General features: G+C 47.1%; 1 protein-coding gene across 4 annotated transcripts in view; it reads left to right on the plus strand.

Annotated features, from left to right (window-relative positions):
• The window catches only part of FGD3 (FYVE, RhoGEF and PH domain containing 3), a 94,936-nt gene extending 85,046 nt beyond the window's left edge, over positions 1–9,890 (plus strand). For 2 of the 4 annotated variants that reach the window (XM_064156270.1, XM_064156272.1), the window contains 2 exons: positions 1,638–1,778; positions 8,411–9,890. In XM_064156270.1, the coding sequence (XP_064012340.1) occupies positions 1,638–1,778; positions 8,411–8,635 (366 nt within the window). In that variant the 3' untranslated portion in view covers positions 8,636–9,890. Of the gene's footprint in view, positions 1–1,637; positions 1,779–5,845; positions 5,948–8,410 lie in introns of all 4 variants that reach the window. The other 2 variants (XR_010305165.1, XM_064156271.1) reach the window with 2 other exon arrangements.
• Positions 9,891–18,165: the final 8,275 nt, after the last annotated feature.

Genomic DNA, 18,165 nt, shown 5'->3' on the forward strand with positions numbered 1-18,165 from the left:
AGAACTCCAAGGTCTTTCTCCATGGAGCTGCTTTCCAGCAGGATGACTCCAAGTCCATACTAGTGATTGTTCCTCCCCAACTGCAGGACTCTGTGCTTGTCCTTACTGAACTTCATGAGATTCCCCTCAACCAGCTCTCCAGCCTGCCTGGACCTCTCTCTGGAGGGCAGCACAGCCTCATGGGTGTCAGGCACCCTCCAGTTTGGTATCATCAGTGAACATGCTGAGGGTCCACTCAATCTCCTTGCCCAGGTTATTGATGAAGATATTGAACAAAATTGGGCCCAGTTCTAACTCCTGGGGAACACCACTGGCCTCAGACCTCCAGCTGGACTCTGCACCACTGATCACAACTCTCTGAGTTGTGTTGTTGAGTCAGTTTCCAACTCACCTCATGGTCTAATAATCTAACCCACTGTTGTTGAGTTTGCCTGTGGGTCTGTTATGGGAGACAGCACCAAAAGCCTTGCTGAAGTTGAGGCAGATGATACCCATAGCTCTGCCTTCACTTACCCATTTGGTCCTGCCTGTGGAGAATGCTCTCAGATTGCTCAAGCAAGGTTTTCCTTTAGTAAATCCATCTTGGCTACTCCTGATAATCTTATTTTCTTCCAAGTACTTACAGATGGCCTCCAGAACGAGCTGCTCCATCACCTTTCCAGGCATGGAGGTGATGCTGGGTGATCTGTAAATAGACACTACAGCTTTTCTTACAGATGCTGGGCAGCTGATCTGCATGAACATGGTCTATGGTGTGATGATAAACATTCTAGCAGTGTTTCAGCAGGGCAGTTTGCCAGTGAAGTGAAAGCCTGCTGCTGCCCAGCCCAGAGCTCTGTTAATCTGAAAAGCCAAAGACCAAAGCAGTGAAAAGTGACCTGTGGCTTTACTTGGGAAAGCAGATTACAGCAGAAAACTGTCAAAACCCTAGGAAAAGAGGTTTTTTTTCCCCTCGTATGCTCAAGCCTTCCAGCCTTCTGCTAAATCTTCAGAGGATCAGGTAAAATGCAAGACAGTAGGCGTAGAAAAAAGGTCAGAGTTGGGCTTTTCCTTTCCCTCCTATTTACATTAAACTTAACAAGCTTAATAGCAGCTGAGGAGCTTGCCACTTTACAAATGTTATTAACAGATGCCAGAAATCCCCAGGAGACTTCTGTGAAGTCTAATGTGAACAAGAAATTAGTTTCCTTTGCTTTCTATCAGAAGATAATACTTCTTTTCAATCCCTTTTTTTATTGCCCTGGTGCTCTTTGATTTGACTCAGGTCATTCAGCACTTGTGCACAGCATTGTCTGTTAACAGACCTGCATTCACTTGAAATCGTCTCCCAGTCTGCTTTGCTAAGTAAGAAACTGGCTGTATCATCTTAATTACTTGGTGGAAGTGGAATTTAACTTCATGTCCACTGGGAACAGTAGCTCAGCATCTGCCTCTCTTACATGGCATGTGTGGTTTATGGATGCGTGCAGTAATGGTTTCACTTCTGTTCAGTTATGAGCCATTGAGTGTTTGCCCTACAGGATTATTTGCTTCAGGATGCCTGAAATGTGTTTTATACTGAAGTGTTTTGCCCACATTAGCATCAGTGGAAACATTTTTTTTAATCTTGCTCTTTTTTTTTCCCCTTTTCCATTCAGAAGCAAAGCCTCTTAGCAGCAGAAAACAGCCTCTTCAGCAGCTACCTCCAGTTCCTTGAAAAAGGGAAGACTTGGTACAAAATGTGGGTGACCATCCCCAAGGCTGAACCCCTTGTCCTGTATCTGCAAGCAAGTAGCCAGGTAAAATGATATTCATGAGGGTTAACACACAGCAAATTGAAATAGGTCAAGCTGAGAAACAGGGCAAAGGTTTTGGCTTGGTTTCAACAACAGTGAACTTGGTGCTCTGAAGATAGCACAAAGCCTCCCAGGTGTCAGCTGGCCTGGTTATCTGTAGTTACTGCTGACCTGAGTGAATGTCTGAGCTTCACAGCTTTGTTTTCCACTTTTTAAACAAAAAGGGCCAAACCAAGGTAATTTGTTATGGTCTGTTTTTCAGAGCTTTCAGACAGGTATCTTCAGAGGTGTTGTTACCCTCTGTTAGGGAAACCACTTCCTGTGAATGGACGGAGCTGCGAATATTGCAGTTGCTGCTTCAAGCTTTGCTTTTCTAAACCTAGTTCTGGGTTGAGAGGATGAAGGTGAAAATGTAGATGTTCTTCAGCCTGAAGAATAGATTGTGTTTGGTGAAGCTGTTGTAGCATCATGTGGTTTTTGTCTTGACTTGAAATAATTTATTGTGATTTGAATTTTCCTTTTTTCCCTGAAGTGTGCTGTTGTGGTGAAAGTCAACAGCTAGGAATATCTATATTCAGAATAGTAGTCATGCTTCCTCAGTGCTGGAATTACAGCCCCCATATCCAACTTTGTATCTGCCATTTGACATGTTTATCTACAGCTTTGGTTTGTCTCCTGGGTGGAATGGAAGAAGAAATCTGTCATCATTCAACTTACAATTATCATGCTGTAATTGTAGGGATATGAAGGGTTTGCTCTTTATTACCATCAGTCTGTATGACTGCAGCTGGGAACTAAATATTCCTTGTGATTTTATGGAGCTATCAAAATAAAGCTCACCCCATGGCAAGTGGAGTGCTTCAGCAAGAGTTACACCTCATCTGTGGAAGGATGCTCATTTGTCTGCTTGTCAGCAAGAACACCTCTAGTTTTAAGTAAATGTGTGCTTGAGGGACTGAAAGCTTGAATTTGGAGCTCCAGACACAGCCCACTTGGCTGCTTCTGGGATTCAAGTCCCATGCTGTGTAAGCTTCCAATTCATCTTCACCAGGTGAGGTGAATGACTGAGATGACAAGTTGAGAAGCAAATGGCCTCAGACAGCAGGTGAGATGAATGACTGAGATGACAAGTTGAGAAGCAAATAGCCTCAGACACCAGGTGAGGTGAATGACTGAGATGACAAGTTGAGAAGGAAATGGCCTCAGACACCAGGTGAGGTGAATGACTGAGATGACAAGATGGGAAGCAAATAGCCTCAGACACCAGGTGAGGTGCATGACTGAGATGACAAGATGGGAAGCAAATGGCCTCAGCACTAAAAGGAATGCAACAAACCTGATCATTAGATCCCTCTGGAGTCAGAGTCTAGGGAAAGAAAAAAGGTGTAAAAAGCAAAGCAGAGAGAAGGGCTTCACGAGGTGAAAGCTGCTCCTCAGCAGTGGACTGAGGCAAGCCCTGTGTCCCAAGAAGACTGAGCCAGAGTGTCTCACACTTGCAAGCTCAGAGCAGGAGAGTGGGAACCAAGGAAGAGAGGTCTGAATTCCTTGACCTTGCTTACCTAGGAGCAATGAGCGTCAGCTGAGAGAAGAACAAGAAGTGGAGAAGAAGCAACACCTCATATGTGTTAGGACCTAGACAGAGGATTTCTCATGACACCCAGCCAGCTGTCATGGGACCACACAAGTTACAGCCCAGGGACAGATGTCTGCTCTGGTAGTGCACAGCAGAATGGTGCTTGACTCTCCAGACCTCCACATGCAAAGCCAGAGTTGGAAGGTGGAGCAGATTCTGTGCTCCAGATGCTGTGTTCTTTGTTGCACATCCTGCCAAATTTCATCCTGAGCCTCTGTTGATATTATTAGTAAGATCCTTTGGCACTGGTTGTGGATTTGATGGCAATTAAATGCCGTGATTGGTATCCTCAAGTTGGAGAGAAATCTCACACTACAGCAGCCAGAAAGCTGCCAGGACAAGGCTGATTTGTCCCACATCCACACGGCGAGCCGAGATTTGCTGTTTGGTATCACCAGCTGCAGGCTGAGGCTGTAAGCATCAGAAATGAATCCCTGCTTGAGGACTCTGACATTCCTGCTCATGTGCTGCTTCAGTCTGCACCCAACTGAAGCAAAGAATTATGAAGCACATCCCATCCCCTGGTTTTGATCTAACATTCTTGTTAGCTCTGGTTCCCATAGTACACACTGACTGCTGAGGAAAAACTCCACCAGAGCTTCTCTCCTGCCGGCAGCTGGGAATCACTCGTGCATGAATGTTATTTCCCTAGGTGCATCCTTGATGCATCTCACAAATCTCCCTAGGCCTACAAAGAAACACTTCAGTGCCTAAAAAAAAAGAGGTGCCCTTTGGGTATAGTACTGCCAGCAATGGTATTAAAGGTCTCAAGACACAGACCAAGTGGAGCATGGCTGTAAGTGCCTGAAAGTTGAGGGATTCTTTTTAACAAGAACAGAAAGAATAGCTGGGAGGGAGGAGCAAACCATGCTGGATTTGCAGCTTCTGATAGAGTGAAAGCCCTGACAGCTGTGCTCACACAGAAGGGGTGCCAGTGCAGCGCACAACTCACAGCAAGAAAGCTGCTCTTCTGCTGTGGGTCCTTGTCCTGGGAGAATAAATTCATCCTCTGAGTGCTCACGGTCAAAGTCTTGCTTACTAAGGCTTTATGTATGAGGATAAAGTTCACAGCTTATTTGGATATGGAAACTCCGTCCCCAGACTGAGACAGGAGTTGTGCAGCTGTTTGTCATGTTTATCTGAGTGGAATTAAAAGAGTTTGTTTGTAGCAAAGACCATCTCAAGCTCAAGTATAGAAGTTTGTCTGTCTCCAAGGTCTCCGCCTGGAGCTTCTGCCTCCTCTTGGCTTTTCAAACTGTGCTGCTACCTCCCCAGCGCTGGTATGAACTTGGAATGCAGAGCTGAGGAGTCCCAGATGGCTAGAGAAGTAAGGAATTTTGAAGAAATACAAAGGGTGACTCTGCTATAGTGAGAGCAAAGCTGGATAATAAATATCAAGTTTAATCCAAGAGAAAATTTTGATTTATAAGTTCGGAAAAAAAATAATCCCTTGTTGATGGTGTGAATGATTTACTCCTGAAAACAAGTTGCTGAGCTGGAGATTGAGCTCAGGGTTTTAGACAAGTGCTTTTGTGGCTTTTCTGTTGGCCCTGTTTAGGTGAAGCTTTAACCCTGCACAAAACTCTGCCTGTCCTTTTTCCTGGTCCTTCAGGTCCTTGTCCCATGGCACACCACTGCATCACAGGAGGCTGGCATTAGATTGTAGGTGGGCAGAGAATGGAGTCCTGGTGGGAAACCTGGGAGTTGTCTAAGCTTGTTCAAAAGTAGCAGGGGAAGGTTACAGTAGCCCACCAGTGGAGAGCTGTTCTGTTTATTTGTGTAAGAGAGCTTACAAGCTGCAGAGACGTGTGAGTGGGATGTCTGCCTGGAACAGAGCTGCTGCGTGGTGGAGCACAGATCTGGAACACCAGGAGTGGTGATGGCTGTAACAGAGCAACCCAGAACTGCTGCTCTGATTGCCTGGAGAAAGAACTGCTTCCAGTCAGGAGGAGCACGCAGTGCCTTTGCTGACAGCGTTACACATCCGCGCTCACTGTCTCAGGAGAATGGTTGAAGTCACCCCTAGAGTGCAGCTCTTCTTAGCACTGAGTGCCTTGGTTTGGTGCAGTATTGGTATTGTTCAGCCCTGCCATGCTGCAGCCAGAAACGGTTTGTAAAAGTCCCAATCCACCCAGTCAAATCCAGCAGGCTTTTAACAATGGAATATGAAATCCAGCTCCCTGTAAGGCTTGTAAATCCTGCTGACGTGCTAGGAGTGGGGCCCAGTTCCTCGTGGGTGCAAAACAGCCTCTGGATTTGCCAGGCTCTGGGTAGAAGGGGAAGGGCTCAGTGGCAGAGGAAATGCATAGATGCTGATGATGCCACTGAGAGATCTGCTTTGGGGGTGTGGTGCGACTCGAGGCCGAGTGCTTCACCTTTATGCGTCAGTAGCGCAGCTTATCGAGAGATAATTGTAAATCCCTTCCTTTTGGATCAGGCAGGTACAGAGAAAGTGGCAAAAGCATCATTTTAAGAGAAGGGAGGAAGGCAGCAGGACCAAAGGCAGTCTGCTTACTTGGCCTGCGTCTGCAGACGTTGGGTAGGTGTCAACGTGCAACGCGAACGTCGGTGTGCTCTGCGCTGCACTCCTTGGCTACCAACGGTACCATTTTGCATTGTCATGGGCAGCCTCCAGTTCCACATGTGACAAGTCCTGGTGCCTGTTTTCCTAAAACATGAGCAGTGGAGCAGGTGTGGTGGAGCTTGCATGTGCTCTCGTGTGGTTTGTGTTCGTTTGCTTGCTTCAGCAGTGCCGCATCTGCAGAGCTGCTCCGCGCCGCATGTGCAAGGCCTCCCTGCTTGTGTGGGCACGGCTGTGGCGTCAGGACCTAGGCATTGTCTGCTGCTTTTGAGACGACTGCTGACACTCAAAGAGGAACTGAATTCTGCAGTCTTTGACCTAAAACTGCTGTGAACCTCCCTGGTCTTGGAGCAGATGGACTCTGGCACTTTTGCATACCGATAAGAAGCAGCACATCAGTAAATGAAATGCGCAGACACCCAGTTCCTGTGTTTTCTGCCCCTGTAGTCAGTCTGTGTCTTTGCACTGATGTGAGTGCTTCTGAACCTTGAGTTACTTCAGTCTGTTAGAAAAGTAGATGTTTCATTTTTGGCTTGGCCATTGTTCTCAGAGCTGTGGTCTCCTTTCAGATATGCCAAGCCTGCATTCAGTATGAGGTGACAAAAGGATGACTCTGTGGGACACCTTCTGAACTTTGTTAGGAGGCTGCTACACAAACAACAGCTTCTTAGAGATGCTCCATGCCTGTGTGGTTTAGGCCTAAGTTAGGGGACCTGCCTTTGAAAGTGCTTTTCTGGCATCAGTTGAAATGAGTTGCTTGGTCATGGCACACCCTGTGCCTTCAGATGAGTTGGTCGGTGCTCAAGATGTAACTCTTAGAGAGCTATATCCCTCTTTAGATCTGTGACTTAATCTGGCTTCTAAAGGATGCTAAAGAATCTGAGTTTCATAAAGTCACAGAATAGTTTGGGTTGGAAGGTACTTCACTCCCTGATAAAGAGTTCCAACTCATCTTCCTTCCAGGCCCCCTTTATGTACTGGAAGGCTGCTGTAAGGTCTCCCTGGAGCCTTCTCCAGGCTAAACAACCCCATCTCTTTTAGCCTGTCCTCACAGGGGAGGTTGTTTCAGACCATTGATCAGCTATGTGGCCTCCTCTGGACCCTCTCCAGCAGGTCCATGTCTTTCTTATGCTGGGGCCCCCAGAGCTGAGCACAGTACTCCAGATGAGGTCTCCTCTGGACAGAGCTGAGGGACAGAATACACTCCCCCAGCCTGCTGGCCACACTTCTCTTGATGCAGCCCAGGACCTTCTAGACTGTGAGTGCACATTGTTGTCTCATAGTCAATTTTTAATCCACCAACACCTCCCAGGGCTTCCTCCACAGGAGTACTCTCAGTCCTCTCATCACCCAGCCTGTATTTGTGCTTGGGATTGCCCCAGCCCAGGCAGAGCCCCTTGCACTTGGCATTGTTGAGCTTGACAAAGTTTGCATAGCTGACCTCTCCAGCCTGTGTAGGTCCCTTTGGACCCCTTCCCTCCAGCATGATGATCACACTACACAACTTAATGTCACCAGCAGAGTTGTCGAGGGTGCCTCAGTCCCATTGCCCACATCACCGACAAGGCTGCTAAACAGCACCAGTCCTGGTACTGACCGCTGAGGAACACCACTCGGTGCAGTCTCCACTGGGACACAGCTCTGAGTGGGACCATCCAGCCCGCTCCTGCCCCACTGTGTTGACCACCCCTCCAACGTGACCACCATTTGGGGCTTTTATCTGCTTTCTTGACAACTCTGAAAAGCATCATGAGCAACCCAAGACCTTCTGAGAGGATTCACTGATTGATTTAAAATCTGACGTTCTCTTTTATGTCAGAATCCTTTCTCTGGCAGTAGTCTCTCATAAATGAGCTCTGCTTGCTTGTCTCCTTCTAACCAATCTTAAATCATCCCATGAGGTTCGAAAGGCACTGTGCCAAGGTGGGTATGTTCTGAGAAATGACACAAAGCTCCCCAGCCATGCCACTGCTGGCTCAGTGTTCTTGCCATGAGGGAGAACCTGTTAGCTCAGGAGAGCAAAGCAGCAACCAGCAGCTCTCTCTTTGTTGGCAGCTGAGCAGCACCACAGTTCTGAAAGAGGAGCTGAGTGCAGGTGTGCCCGGGGGCTGCTCTCGTGTGCATTGCTCTGGGCAGGGGTAGCAGGCTCTAGCTCTGGCACCCAGGGGCTGGCAGCACACTCTTAGACTTCAGTTTGCAGAGTTGTGGGGCCGCTGCCTGGCCTGGGTGTCTGTCTAGTGGCCCTGCCATGCATGTAGGGTAATGCATCTCCAGTTCAGAGCAAGCTCTGAACAGTTTGAAACAGGTGTTTCTTTAACCCCACCAAGAGGAAATCTTTCTTCCCAGCACAGTAGACCCCTGCTCCTCCCAGTTCCAAGACCATTAGTGGCTGAATTTTTACATCTGCTCTTTCTCCTTTAGGATGGCCGAAGCCCACGCCCCGTTCCTTTGCCTGGGTATGAAGTCAGCTTGCCAGGCTCTGGTGAGAAGTTCGAAGTGAAGCATGTCTTTAAGCTTCACCAGTCCCAGCAAACACTTTATTTCAGTGCAGAAGATGAAGAGCTGCAAATGAAATGGATGGAAGTTCTCACCAAAGCAGCCAAAGGGGAAACGGAAGATGCAGCTGAAGGGCTTGGCAACCCATAGAGCAAGTTCCATTTCACTGCTTTCTTACATGCTATAAACCATCACTTGAATTTGGTATTCATGGCACTTTGAAATCTGTATGGCTTTATATTTTCATGTGTTTGCATAGAAAACTCAGTGGTTTCTCTCCTTTCATTCTACATTTCTCACCTGCAGTAGCTCCCTGGCAGATGTTATGTTAAAGGCAAAGGTAGTTAGAGTTGTTGGTGATGTAGATGCTGGTTTGGAAACAAAAGACAAGGAGAAAAGCATTAATTGTAACAAAGGTAATGGAAGACCATCAGTCTCTTTTTTTCCTAAATGTATATTTTCCAGTCCTTTTGGTTGTTGTTCAGTGCAAGATGTGTATAGTCTGTGATTAGTTCTCTAAATGCTGCCTTTTAAGTTAAATGTTGTAAAGGCTTGTGCTGGCCACTGACATTCCACTCTCCCTCCTGGTGAAAGGTCTTTGTGAAGTGTGAGCACCGTGCCGAGTCCCCCCGTGCTAAACCCTGTCTCTGCCATCTGGAGATGACCTTTTCACAAGGCAGATACCGTAGAAGGGACTTCTAAAAACGACTGCAAACTGTGCAGAACCCAAGATGAAGAAGCCTCCTTGATTTTTTTCCGAGCATTTCTAATAGAGTTTTGTTTCCTTTTGAAACCAATCCCTTCCTTTCTCCTGTTTGAACCCACCTGGATGTAAGCGAGCACGCTTTATACTGCAAACTGGGTTGTGATCAATAAACAAGAACGTTTTCAGTACAAGCAGTGCAGAAAGGTGACTGGTTTTGTGGCATTGGTTAATGTAAAAGTGACCTAGGATTTATTTATATAATTTGTAAATATTGTTTCCTAAGTGTTTTAAGATTTGTTTTTGAAACACGAATCTCAGCTAATTAACAGGATTTAGTGCATAGAGTAAGAGATGTTTGTATGAACTGAATATGTAATTTAACTTTCTTGTTCACCTGTGTTTGTCTTATTTTCAACCTGAAATACTTCTCTATTTAAATAAAAATTCATGCAGTTAAATCCTGGGCCAGATTTCCAAGGCACAGCAAGCTTTAGGTCAACATTTAATAGAGGGCTGGGGTTTGTATTTTTTTTTCTTCTCTTTTTTTAAACCAAAACCCAACAACAAACCAAACCCAAAAGAGTAAAACAAGAAAAAAAAAACAACAAAAAAAAAAGAGGCATGTCTGTTCCTAGCAGTAGTAAGCATGTAGTACTGTTAAAAGTGAAATAAAATCTGTCACACTACTGTGTTTTTAAATGGTTTGGTTTAACTTTTGTTTCCTCTTCAGCCTTCTCCTGTTTCCTGGTGCTGGTGGGGAGCGTGAGCTGCTCCACGCAACCAAAGCCTGTCAGGCTTGTTGGAAATCAGGGATCTGCAGAAAAGGATTTGAGTTTTCCCTTGGCTGGGGGTTGGGGTCTTTCACATTGGTCTGATAAATCATAGACCTGAAGTTCATGATGCTGAGCATCAAAACTGTGTGCTGAGTTTGAGCCCACGATGCTGAGCATCAAAACCGTGTGCTGAGTTTGAGTCCATGATGCTAAGCACCAAAACCATGTGCAGAGTTTGAGTCATGATGCTGAGCATCAAAACCATGTGCAGAGTTTGAGTCCATGATGCTGAGCATCAAAACCATGTGCAGAGTTTGAGTCCATGATGCTGAGCATCAAAACCATGTGCTGAGTTTGAGTCCATGATGCTGAGCATCAAAACCATGTGCTGAGTTTGAGTCCATGATGCTGAGCATCAAAACCATGTGCTGAGTTTGAGTCCATGATGCTGAGCATCAAAACCATGTGCAGAGTTTGAGCCCACGATGCTGAGCATCAAAACCATGTGCTGAGTTTGAGCCCACGATGCTGAGCATCAAAACCATGTGCTGAGTTTGAGCCCACGATGCTGAGCATCAAAACCATGTGCTAAGTTTGAGTCCATGATGCTGAGCACCAAAACCATCTGCTGAGTTAGCCATTGGTACCATTTTGTAGCTTCATAGCATACTGGGCTGGAAGGGACCTCAAGGATCATCCAGTCCAGCCTTTGAGGGTAAGAATAGAGTTTAAGTGCGCTGGCCCAGCACCCTGGCAAGCTGAGCCTTGAAACTGTCTCATGTGGGGGAATCTGCTACCTCCTTTGGGAGTTTATTCCAGTATTTAATAGTTCAAATTATGAGAAAAAAACTGTCTGGCATCCAGTAGTGATCTCCCCAGCAGCAGCTCATGCCCATCACTCCCAGTCTTTGCCATGGGACTCTGTACAAAGGGAGTCTCCCTCCTCATGACAGCAACCCTTTATGTACTTGTGTTAGTGGGGTCACCCCTAAGTCTTCTCCTCTCTAGGCTCCACAAACCCAGCTCTCAGCCTTCCCTCCTACAGCCTCTAGTAATTCTTGTGGCCCTTCTCTATATGCTTTCCAGCCTGTCCATATCCTTCTTGCACAGGACAGACCAAACCTCAAGGTGTGGCCTGTCCAGCTCTGAGCAGAGTGGGACAATGACTTCTTTATCCTTGCTGGTGATACCCCAATTAATGCAACCCAGTATCATGTTAGCTTTCTTTGCCACTGCAGCTCACTGTTCCTTCGTGTTGAACCTTTTGTCCACCACCACCTCTAGATCCTTCTCTGTAGTGCTGATTACCTCTTCCCTCTCCTCCCTCACAGCTCTCTCAGATCAGTTAGCAGCAGTTCATACAGCTCATGCAAAATCATTCTTTTTCAGGTGTATTCCTCCCTCAGGCTGCCCTGGACAGGTGGTGCCATGGAATGCTTGCCTTGGGAACAGACTCATTTTGTAAGCTTTCAGGAATTTGGCAGTTTTTTGGCTTTGGGGGTTTTATGGTGTCAAAGCATTACCTTTTTCCCTGATTACTTCTTGTGGTTGGTTCTTTTCTTTCTCATGAGAGAAATGGGAAGGGAGAGTGCTAGCTCAAAATAACACTAATGCAGCTGAATACAGCTTTCATTTTGTAGTGGGCAAGGAAAAACCTCATTGATGCTTTTGTGTAGTTTTTTCTCTGCTTTGTTCTGTGTTGTATAACCAAGTTTGTGGAAATACACATTAAATGATTTTATGTTCCCCAGTTCACCACCTTCTAAGAACCAAAAAAATGATACAAAATGTTGGTAGTGTGCCTGCAATGGTAAACCATGGTGACATCTGGGGGCATTTGTCACAGGTCTTGTGCAGCAACTTTGTTTTCAGCAAATCTTTGCCCTTTCAGGGAGCACGGCAAGGAAGCTGCCTGGGAAAGCTCTGCTCTGTAAGGTAGCCCCAGAACATCAACAGCAGCTGCTGTCAGGTAAAGCCAGCAACTGAAACCTGTCTGGTATCCACTCCCTCTCAAGAGCTCTGCTCTTGTTTGGTACAGCATGAGAATGTGCTGCCTAGAGACTGCAAATGGATCAGCTAATGGTGTTACAAACTGGGATCTCAGGCCCTCAGCTGTGGGCTGCTGCCCATGCAAAGGGAGTATTGTCTAACCGGTGGTACTTCTGCAACAGGCACTACCCTCTCATTCCAAAGCCTGATGGTGAAGCTGAAGGAACAGTCTCCACTGACCACAACTGGAGCTGCATTGTGTTACAGTGAGGTACTTCTCAGCCTTTTGGAGGCATTTTTCAGGCTCTGGATTATTCTTCCCTGTTCTTGGGATACCTGTGTGTCATTCTCGGTGATGCCCAATGCCAGGACAAGAGGCGCTGGCTGGGAATTGAGGCATAGGAAGTTTCATGTAAACATGAGGAGGAATTTTTTCACTGTGAGGGTTGCCCAGGGCTGTTGTGGAGTCTTGCTCTCTGGAGATACTCAAAACCCACCTGGATGTGTTCACAGGGTCACAGGATGTTAGGGGGTAGATGGGACCCAAGGAGATCATCCAGTCCAAACCCCCTGCCAGAGCAGGACCACACAATCTAGCACAGATCACAGAGGAATGCATCCAAACAGGCCTTGAAAGGCTCCAGAGAAGGAGACTCCACAGCCTCTCTGGGCAGCCTGTTCCAGTGCTCTGGGATCCTTACAGTAAAGAAGTTCCCCCTTGTGTTGAGGTGGAACCTCCTGTGCTGCAGCTTCCATCCATTGCTCCTTGCCCTATCCCAGGCAGCAAGTGAGCAGAGCCTGTCCCTCCCCTTCTGATCCCAGCCCTCAGATGTTTATAAACATTTACTAAATCCCCTCTCAGTCTTCTTTTCTCCAGACTAAAGAACCCCATGTCCCTCAGCCTCTCCTCATCAGGCAGTGCTCCAGTCCCCTAATCCTGTGTGATCTGTGATAGGTGATTCTGCTCTGGCAGGGGGGGTTGGACTGGATGAGCTTTTGAGGTTCCTTCCAGCCCCTGACATTCTATCATTTACATAAATGAAGTCATATCAAGGCTGGCACTATGTTCTTGGGAGAAGAATTCAAAGCATACAGATGTACTTCAGACTTCCTTGAATCCTGATGAATTCCCTTCTGCTGCCATGTCAAAGAAATGAGCTGTTGGGCTTTTCTTTTTTAAGTTTGGAACAGAAAAGAAGGCCTGAGGTGAGGGCATGTGGTGAGGAACAGACATGCCGGAATTGCAGGCAGCTAAGCCAAGCAGGGGTCCCTGACCTTCCAAAATCTGCATTCTCCCCTGCTGGTTTTAAAGCTATGCACTCAAATTCTAACCTTCACCTGCTCCCTGGGTGGCAAATTGATGAGGCTTGGGAGTGCTCTGGGGAAAGCACTGATAAACGTTTCCTCTCATCTTGTGCACTTCCCTAGGCAGAGGGGTTTGGTTGCTGATGGAATCAGGGTGCTGCAGTCAGCCTCATTGGTATTCACTGCTGGGGAAGCTGGAATGTTTCATTTGCATGACCCCACTGGAGGGAGAGTTGCAGCTGAAACACTCACCATGTTGGCCAGAGGGGTGAAGGATCAGTCTTTGGTGCTGGAAAGCAGAAGGTCCTTCATGTGAAATATCTCCACTGCCGTCTACAGAGCAGTGCAAAGCATCTGTGCAGTCCTGGGATTGCTGTGAGAAGCAGTTCAGATAAACTGCTCAGACATTTGGCCTTGCAGAGCTCTCTGCTTAGTTTTAACCTTGTACTTGTACTGTAATTTCTAACAGATGTGTGTTTGCTCCCACAGGCAACTGCATGTGCAAAGGAGGGTGTGTTTTATAGGTTTGGCTATTGCAGTCTTATAGGACAGACCAAGACAGTACAGAGACTTCCCGAGGTCTTTTCTGATCACTGATGTGCTGAATTTGCATGGTTTGGGGAAATAAGGTGGCAGTAAAGACAGGAGGCTGTGCAAACAAGATTTGCAAGAACCCAGAGGTGTGTCTGATGTGTCTTCAAGAGCCACAGGAAATAAAGGGAGTCCTGTGTCTGTGAAGCTCTGGTGCATCAGCTGACTTTCCAGTAAATCAGTTGCATGGATGGCTCGATCAGAGGTGGCTGAGTACCTCGGAGCAGAGGGAGGTAAGTGTCAGGATTGTTTGAGTGCTTAAGGAAAGGAGAGCTCTTACTTCTTTTGCAGGACACGAATTTCAGCATGTTGGCTGTTCATGGAGAAGAACTTGAGTGATAAAGCCTAAAGTGTTCTTTTAGTCCATTGGTTTTGATCAAATTGGTGGAGTTCTCTTTCTTCATTTGCTTGATCTGTTGCAGAAAAGAATCAGATCATCAGTCTAATAGATCAATATGCAGGCACAAAGTCAGCTCCAAGACATTACCCTTTAGTAGATCCCAGGCCTCTGAAAGGTAGTGATGCTTGTTTCTTGTTCTTTGGGATGAGGTAACAAGTAGTTAGGGAATTTCTTCTCTGGTTTGCATCTCAGCACAGTTTCCCAGAAACGGCTGCCCAGCGATACTGAAACTGTAGCTGGAGCTCGGTGGTTAACCCATTTGAGAGCCACTGCGCTTTCCTCCTTGTCTCCCCAGCAGCATGGAACATTTAGCTGCTAAATATAAGAGCCTGCATATCCTGTAGACAAGCACCTTCCCTTTTTACATAGGTGCTGTTTCTCTTTTTCTGTTCTTCAGGTCCTCAGGGGCATGGCAAGGCTTCCCTCTGGGCTGGTGTGGTTGTTGTTCAATTATACCATTATTAATTAATATTTATTAGTATGAAAGTCTCTTGCCTTAACTTATTTACAGGGTCATTATGCCTGGCTGTGCAAGAAGGTTACAGGATATGTACAGTATGTGTCATAGAATCAACCAGGGTGGAAAAGATCTCCAAGCTCATCCAGTCCAACCTAGCACCCAGCCCTATCCAGTCAGCCAGACCATGGCACTAAGTGCCTCATCCAGGCTTTTCTTGATGTAGGGCAGTGTTAAACAATTTCAAACACTTTAAGCAAAGCCAGAAAATGCAAACCAGTGATTTAAATCAGAAGGAGACTTCACAGTGCAGTATACTGCCTGCTCTCTAGGGAGGAGACTCAACAGGTACACAAAGCACCATCAAAATGTGGCTCAGCTCTGCAGTCTAGTGCAGGAAGGTGCACCATAGCTTCTGGTGGAGCAGCAGCAGTTTGATCACCTCATTCTCTACAATGTCATCATCTCAGGTGTGCCTGCAGCTGGGCAGAGAAGCTACTTGATTCCTATGCCTAGGGGCTGGCTTTCAGTGCTCACTGGGTTCCTCAAAAGCTATTTCTGATCTTACAGCAAGTGCTGTGCGGTGCTGGTTTGGAGGGAAATGAGCCTGTTCCTGTGATGTGCTCTGTTGGTGCCAATGAGGCCTCAAATCAGCATCTCTCTGGCAAACACCTGATGCTGCTCCCTGCCACATGCCTACAGGAGTGCTTAACTAGGGTGTGGAAGGGGAGTTCTCAGTGCTGAAAACCATCTGAGTCTCTTTTACCCTGGGTTTCTCTCTGCCTGCTGCTGCCATCAGGTATCGCTCTGGTTCTTGCTGCTCTCCCAGCAGCTCTCCATAGGAGAGAGGAATGTCTGGCTGAGCTCTGCAGGATGTTAATGTTTTATGGGCCAGAGTCAGCTGAGCTTTTGTGGATCTCAGCACGATGTCATAAAGTTTTACTTGCCAGCAGGGAGCTATTAACCACCTTGCAGCCACAGTGATGCAAAAGGCAGTAGTTCAGAAAAGCCCTATGCCCATCCCTGCACCAGCAGAGCCACCACACTCTCTAGACACCAGTGAAATGAGGGCAGAATAGTTTGGAGGGTGTGTTTTGAGGCTTTCTTTCCCTGTTACCCTGAGGAGACAATGGCAACCTTCCAATGTGATGGGTAGAAGCAGTAACTTCATTCACTCTAACCATGGGCATCTTCCTGAGGCCTGAGTTTCTGGAGACTTCAGTTCTGTGCCAGTTCCCTTCCTGCATCTTTTTTGTCTACACCCACAAAAGAAATTGCTTGCAAAGTGATGTGAGCTTGCTAATGAGCTCACTGTCTGGCAGCACCAGGGTGAAGGAAGAGCCTCAGCAGCTTGACTTGAATACCTTGCAGCCAAGAAGAGAAGCTTGAGAAGCTGCTTTCTAACTGGTGCTAATTGGTAGTCCCTGTCTCAGTACTGTGATATGCATACCCATAATTACAGTAATGCTGATGAGCTTCTGCTGCATGCCTGTAAATAATTGATTGTTCATCAGTGTCATCCTTGGAAATGAGTAGCTGCTGGCTTTGGGCAGGGTTGTGTTTTGACAGTGGGTTTATGATTTTCAAATGTATGGATTTATCCTACATTGATCTAGTGAGAACCAGCAGCAGCATGTTTGGGCATTAATCAGAGGCATCCCTCTGTGCACACTGGCACAGGCTCTTTAAGCTCCAGCTCTTTTAGTTTCAATCACTGATGTCTGAAAAAGATGTCCCAGGCATGCCACATCTGCATGGTAAACCTAAAGTAACTGGCTGCAGTTCCAGGCTTCTGGAGGGAGGACAGGAGAAGGCTCAGCTTCAACTGGGAATGGTGTGCGGGGAGAGTGAGGTGTGTGGCTGTGAGGTGTGCACTTCCCTGCTGCCTGTCTGGAGCCTTTCCTGCCCCTCAGCTCACACATGTAGCTACTGCTGCCTATTTATACCCACTCCCCTCAGCTGTGCCCTAGCATTGCCTTCAGTCTGGGCCACTGATGAACCCTGTGTCTGATGCAGCCAGGCATGGCATTGCAGAGAGGCACTGGCAGAGGCTAGCCCAAGCTGGGCAGGGCATGTGGCTGTCCTTGCCTTGTCCCTTGGCCACTGCCTCTGTCTTGTTAGCCAGAGGGTCACAGAGGAGCAAACAGCCTTGCCTGGGGTTGTTTTGATGCTCACCTTTGGGGTGCTGGCTGAGCCAGAGAAGAATCCTCACAAAAGTGAGTGCTAAATGACAAAGTGGAACATTTCAGGCTGTTATTTATGAGTCATGAAGCTGCTTCAGGTGCTGATATTTTCTTCTTCTTTTCTTCTTTCTTCTTGATGCTGTCTGAGGAGCTCACTGATAATGAAATCTCAGTACAGGAACTGCCAATAATCTCAGTGGTGATTACTAGTAGCTGTCCACAATGTGAGGCTTAATTACCAGCAGCAGCACTTCCCTTAATGGCAGACTTAGCAGAGTGTTCCACAGGAGCATCAGGTAGACAAGGGAGCCAGAAAGGAGCTGGCAGTGAAGGCAGAATGGCTGTCATTAGAAAGGGTGAAGCTTTGCTTTGCATTCCCAAAGGTCTCTCTGTATACACTGTACTCAGAGTGCAGTTTAGGTGGGGTTGAGTGGACTAGGAGAAATGAATTTCCTCTTTTGCTAAGCAGAGCTGGGCTGCAGTCTGTGCTTTAGCTCCCCCATTTTGCAGCAGTTCTGGAAGAACAGGCTAGCACAGACAGCCTTCAGCTCTGCTGAGCTCTGCTCAGCTTTCCCTTTCTGCGTCAGGAGTGGTTGTGGTGGTTTAGTTCCCAGCTACAGAGGACTGCTGCTAAGGGTACGTGTGATGGCATTTGGCTAGGCCCAGTTGCCTGTTGTTAAGCAGAGCATTAGTGTAACACTGCTTTGGGTTAGTGCAGCAGGCAGGGAGCTGTGCAGGTCGCTGACAGCATCAACAGCCCAGACTAGGGGAGGAAGCAGCCGCTCTGAACCCTGCGGTTCAGGTTAAAACAAGGACTTTGCTTTCTGAAACAGGGGAAATGGAAGCATTTCCCCTACTTATGCTGTCACAGTTTGAAACCATCTCCTGACTGCTTAGAACTCCAGTGGTAGAATTCCCACTGACCTCTCTTTAGACCTGGTTTTCTTTTGTCAAATACAGATTTTCCTCCCTAGATTTACAGGGCCAAGTTTGGGGGCAGGGGAGGGAAATCATCCATAGCACCTTAGGAATTCCCCAGCAGAGTGTATGCTTAACTGTGAGAAGAAATGTTCTCAGCTTTTTTCACTTGCATAGGGTTAAACATATACTTGAGGGTAGCTGTAGAGCAGAGTGCCAGTGTTGCCTGTGAGCAAGCCTTAAGAGCAGCCCAAAGCTCTCCCTGCCCTTTTCAGTCCCTCGTCCCATTCTGGACTACATCCCACGTTTCCTGGTTTCCTTGCAGCGCCATGCAGTGAATGGGCATGAGGAGAGCAAG

This window comes from Pogoniulus pusillus, chromosome 16, assembly GCF_015220805.1.
Source record: "Pogoniulus pusillus isolate bPogPus1 chromosome 16, bPogPus1.pri, whole genome shotgun sequence".
In the NCBI taxonomy this organism is placed as follows: Eukaryota; Metazoa; Chordata; class Aves; order Piciformes; family Lybiidae; genus Pogoniulus; species Pogoniulus pusillus.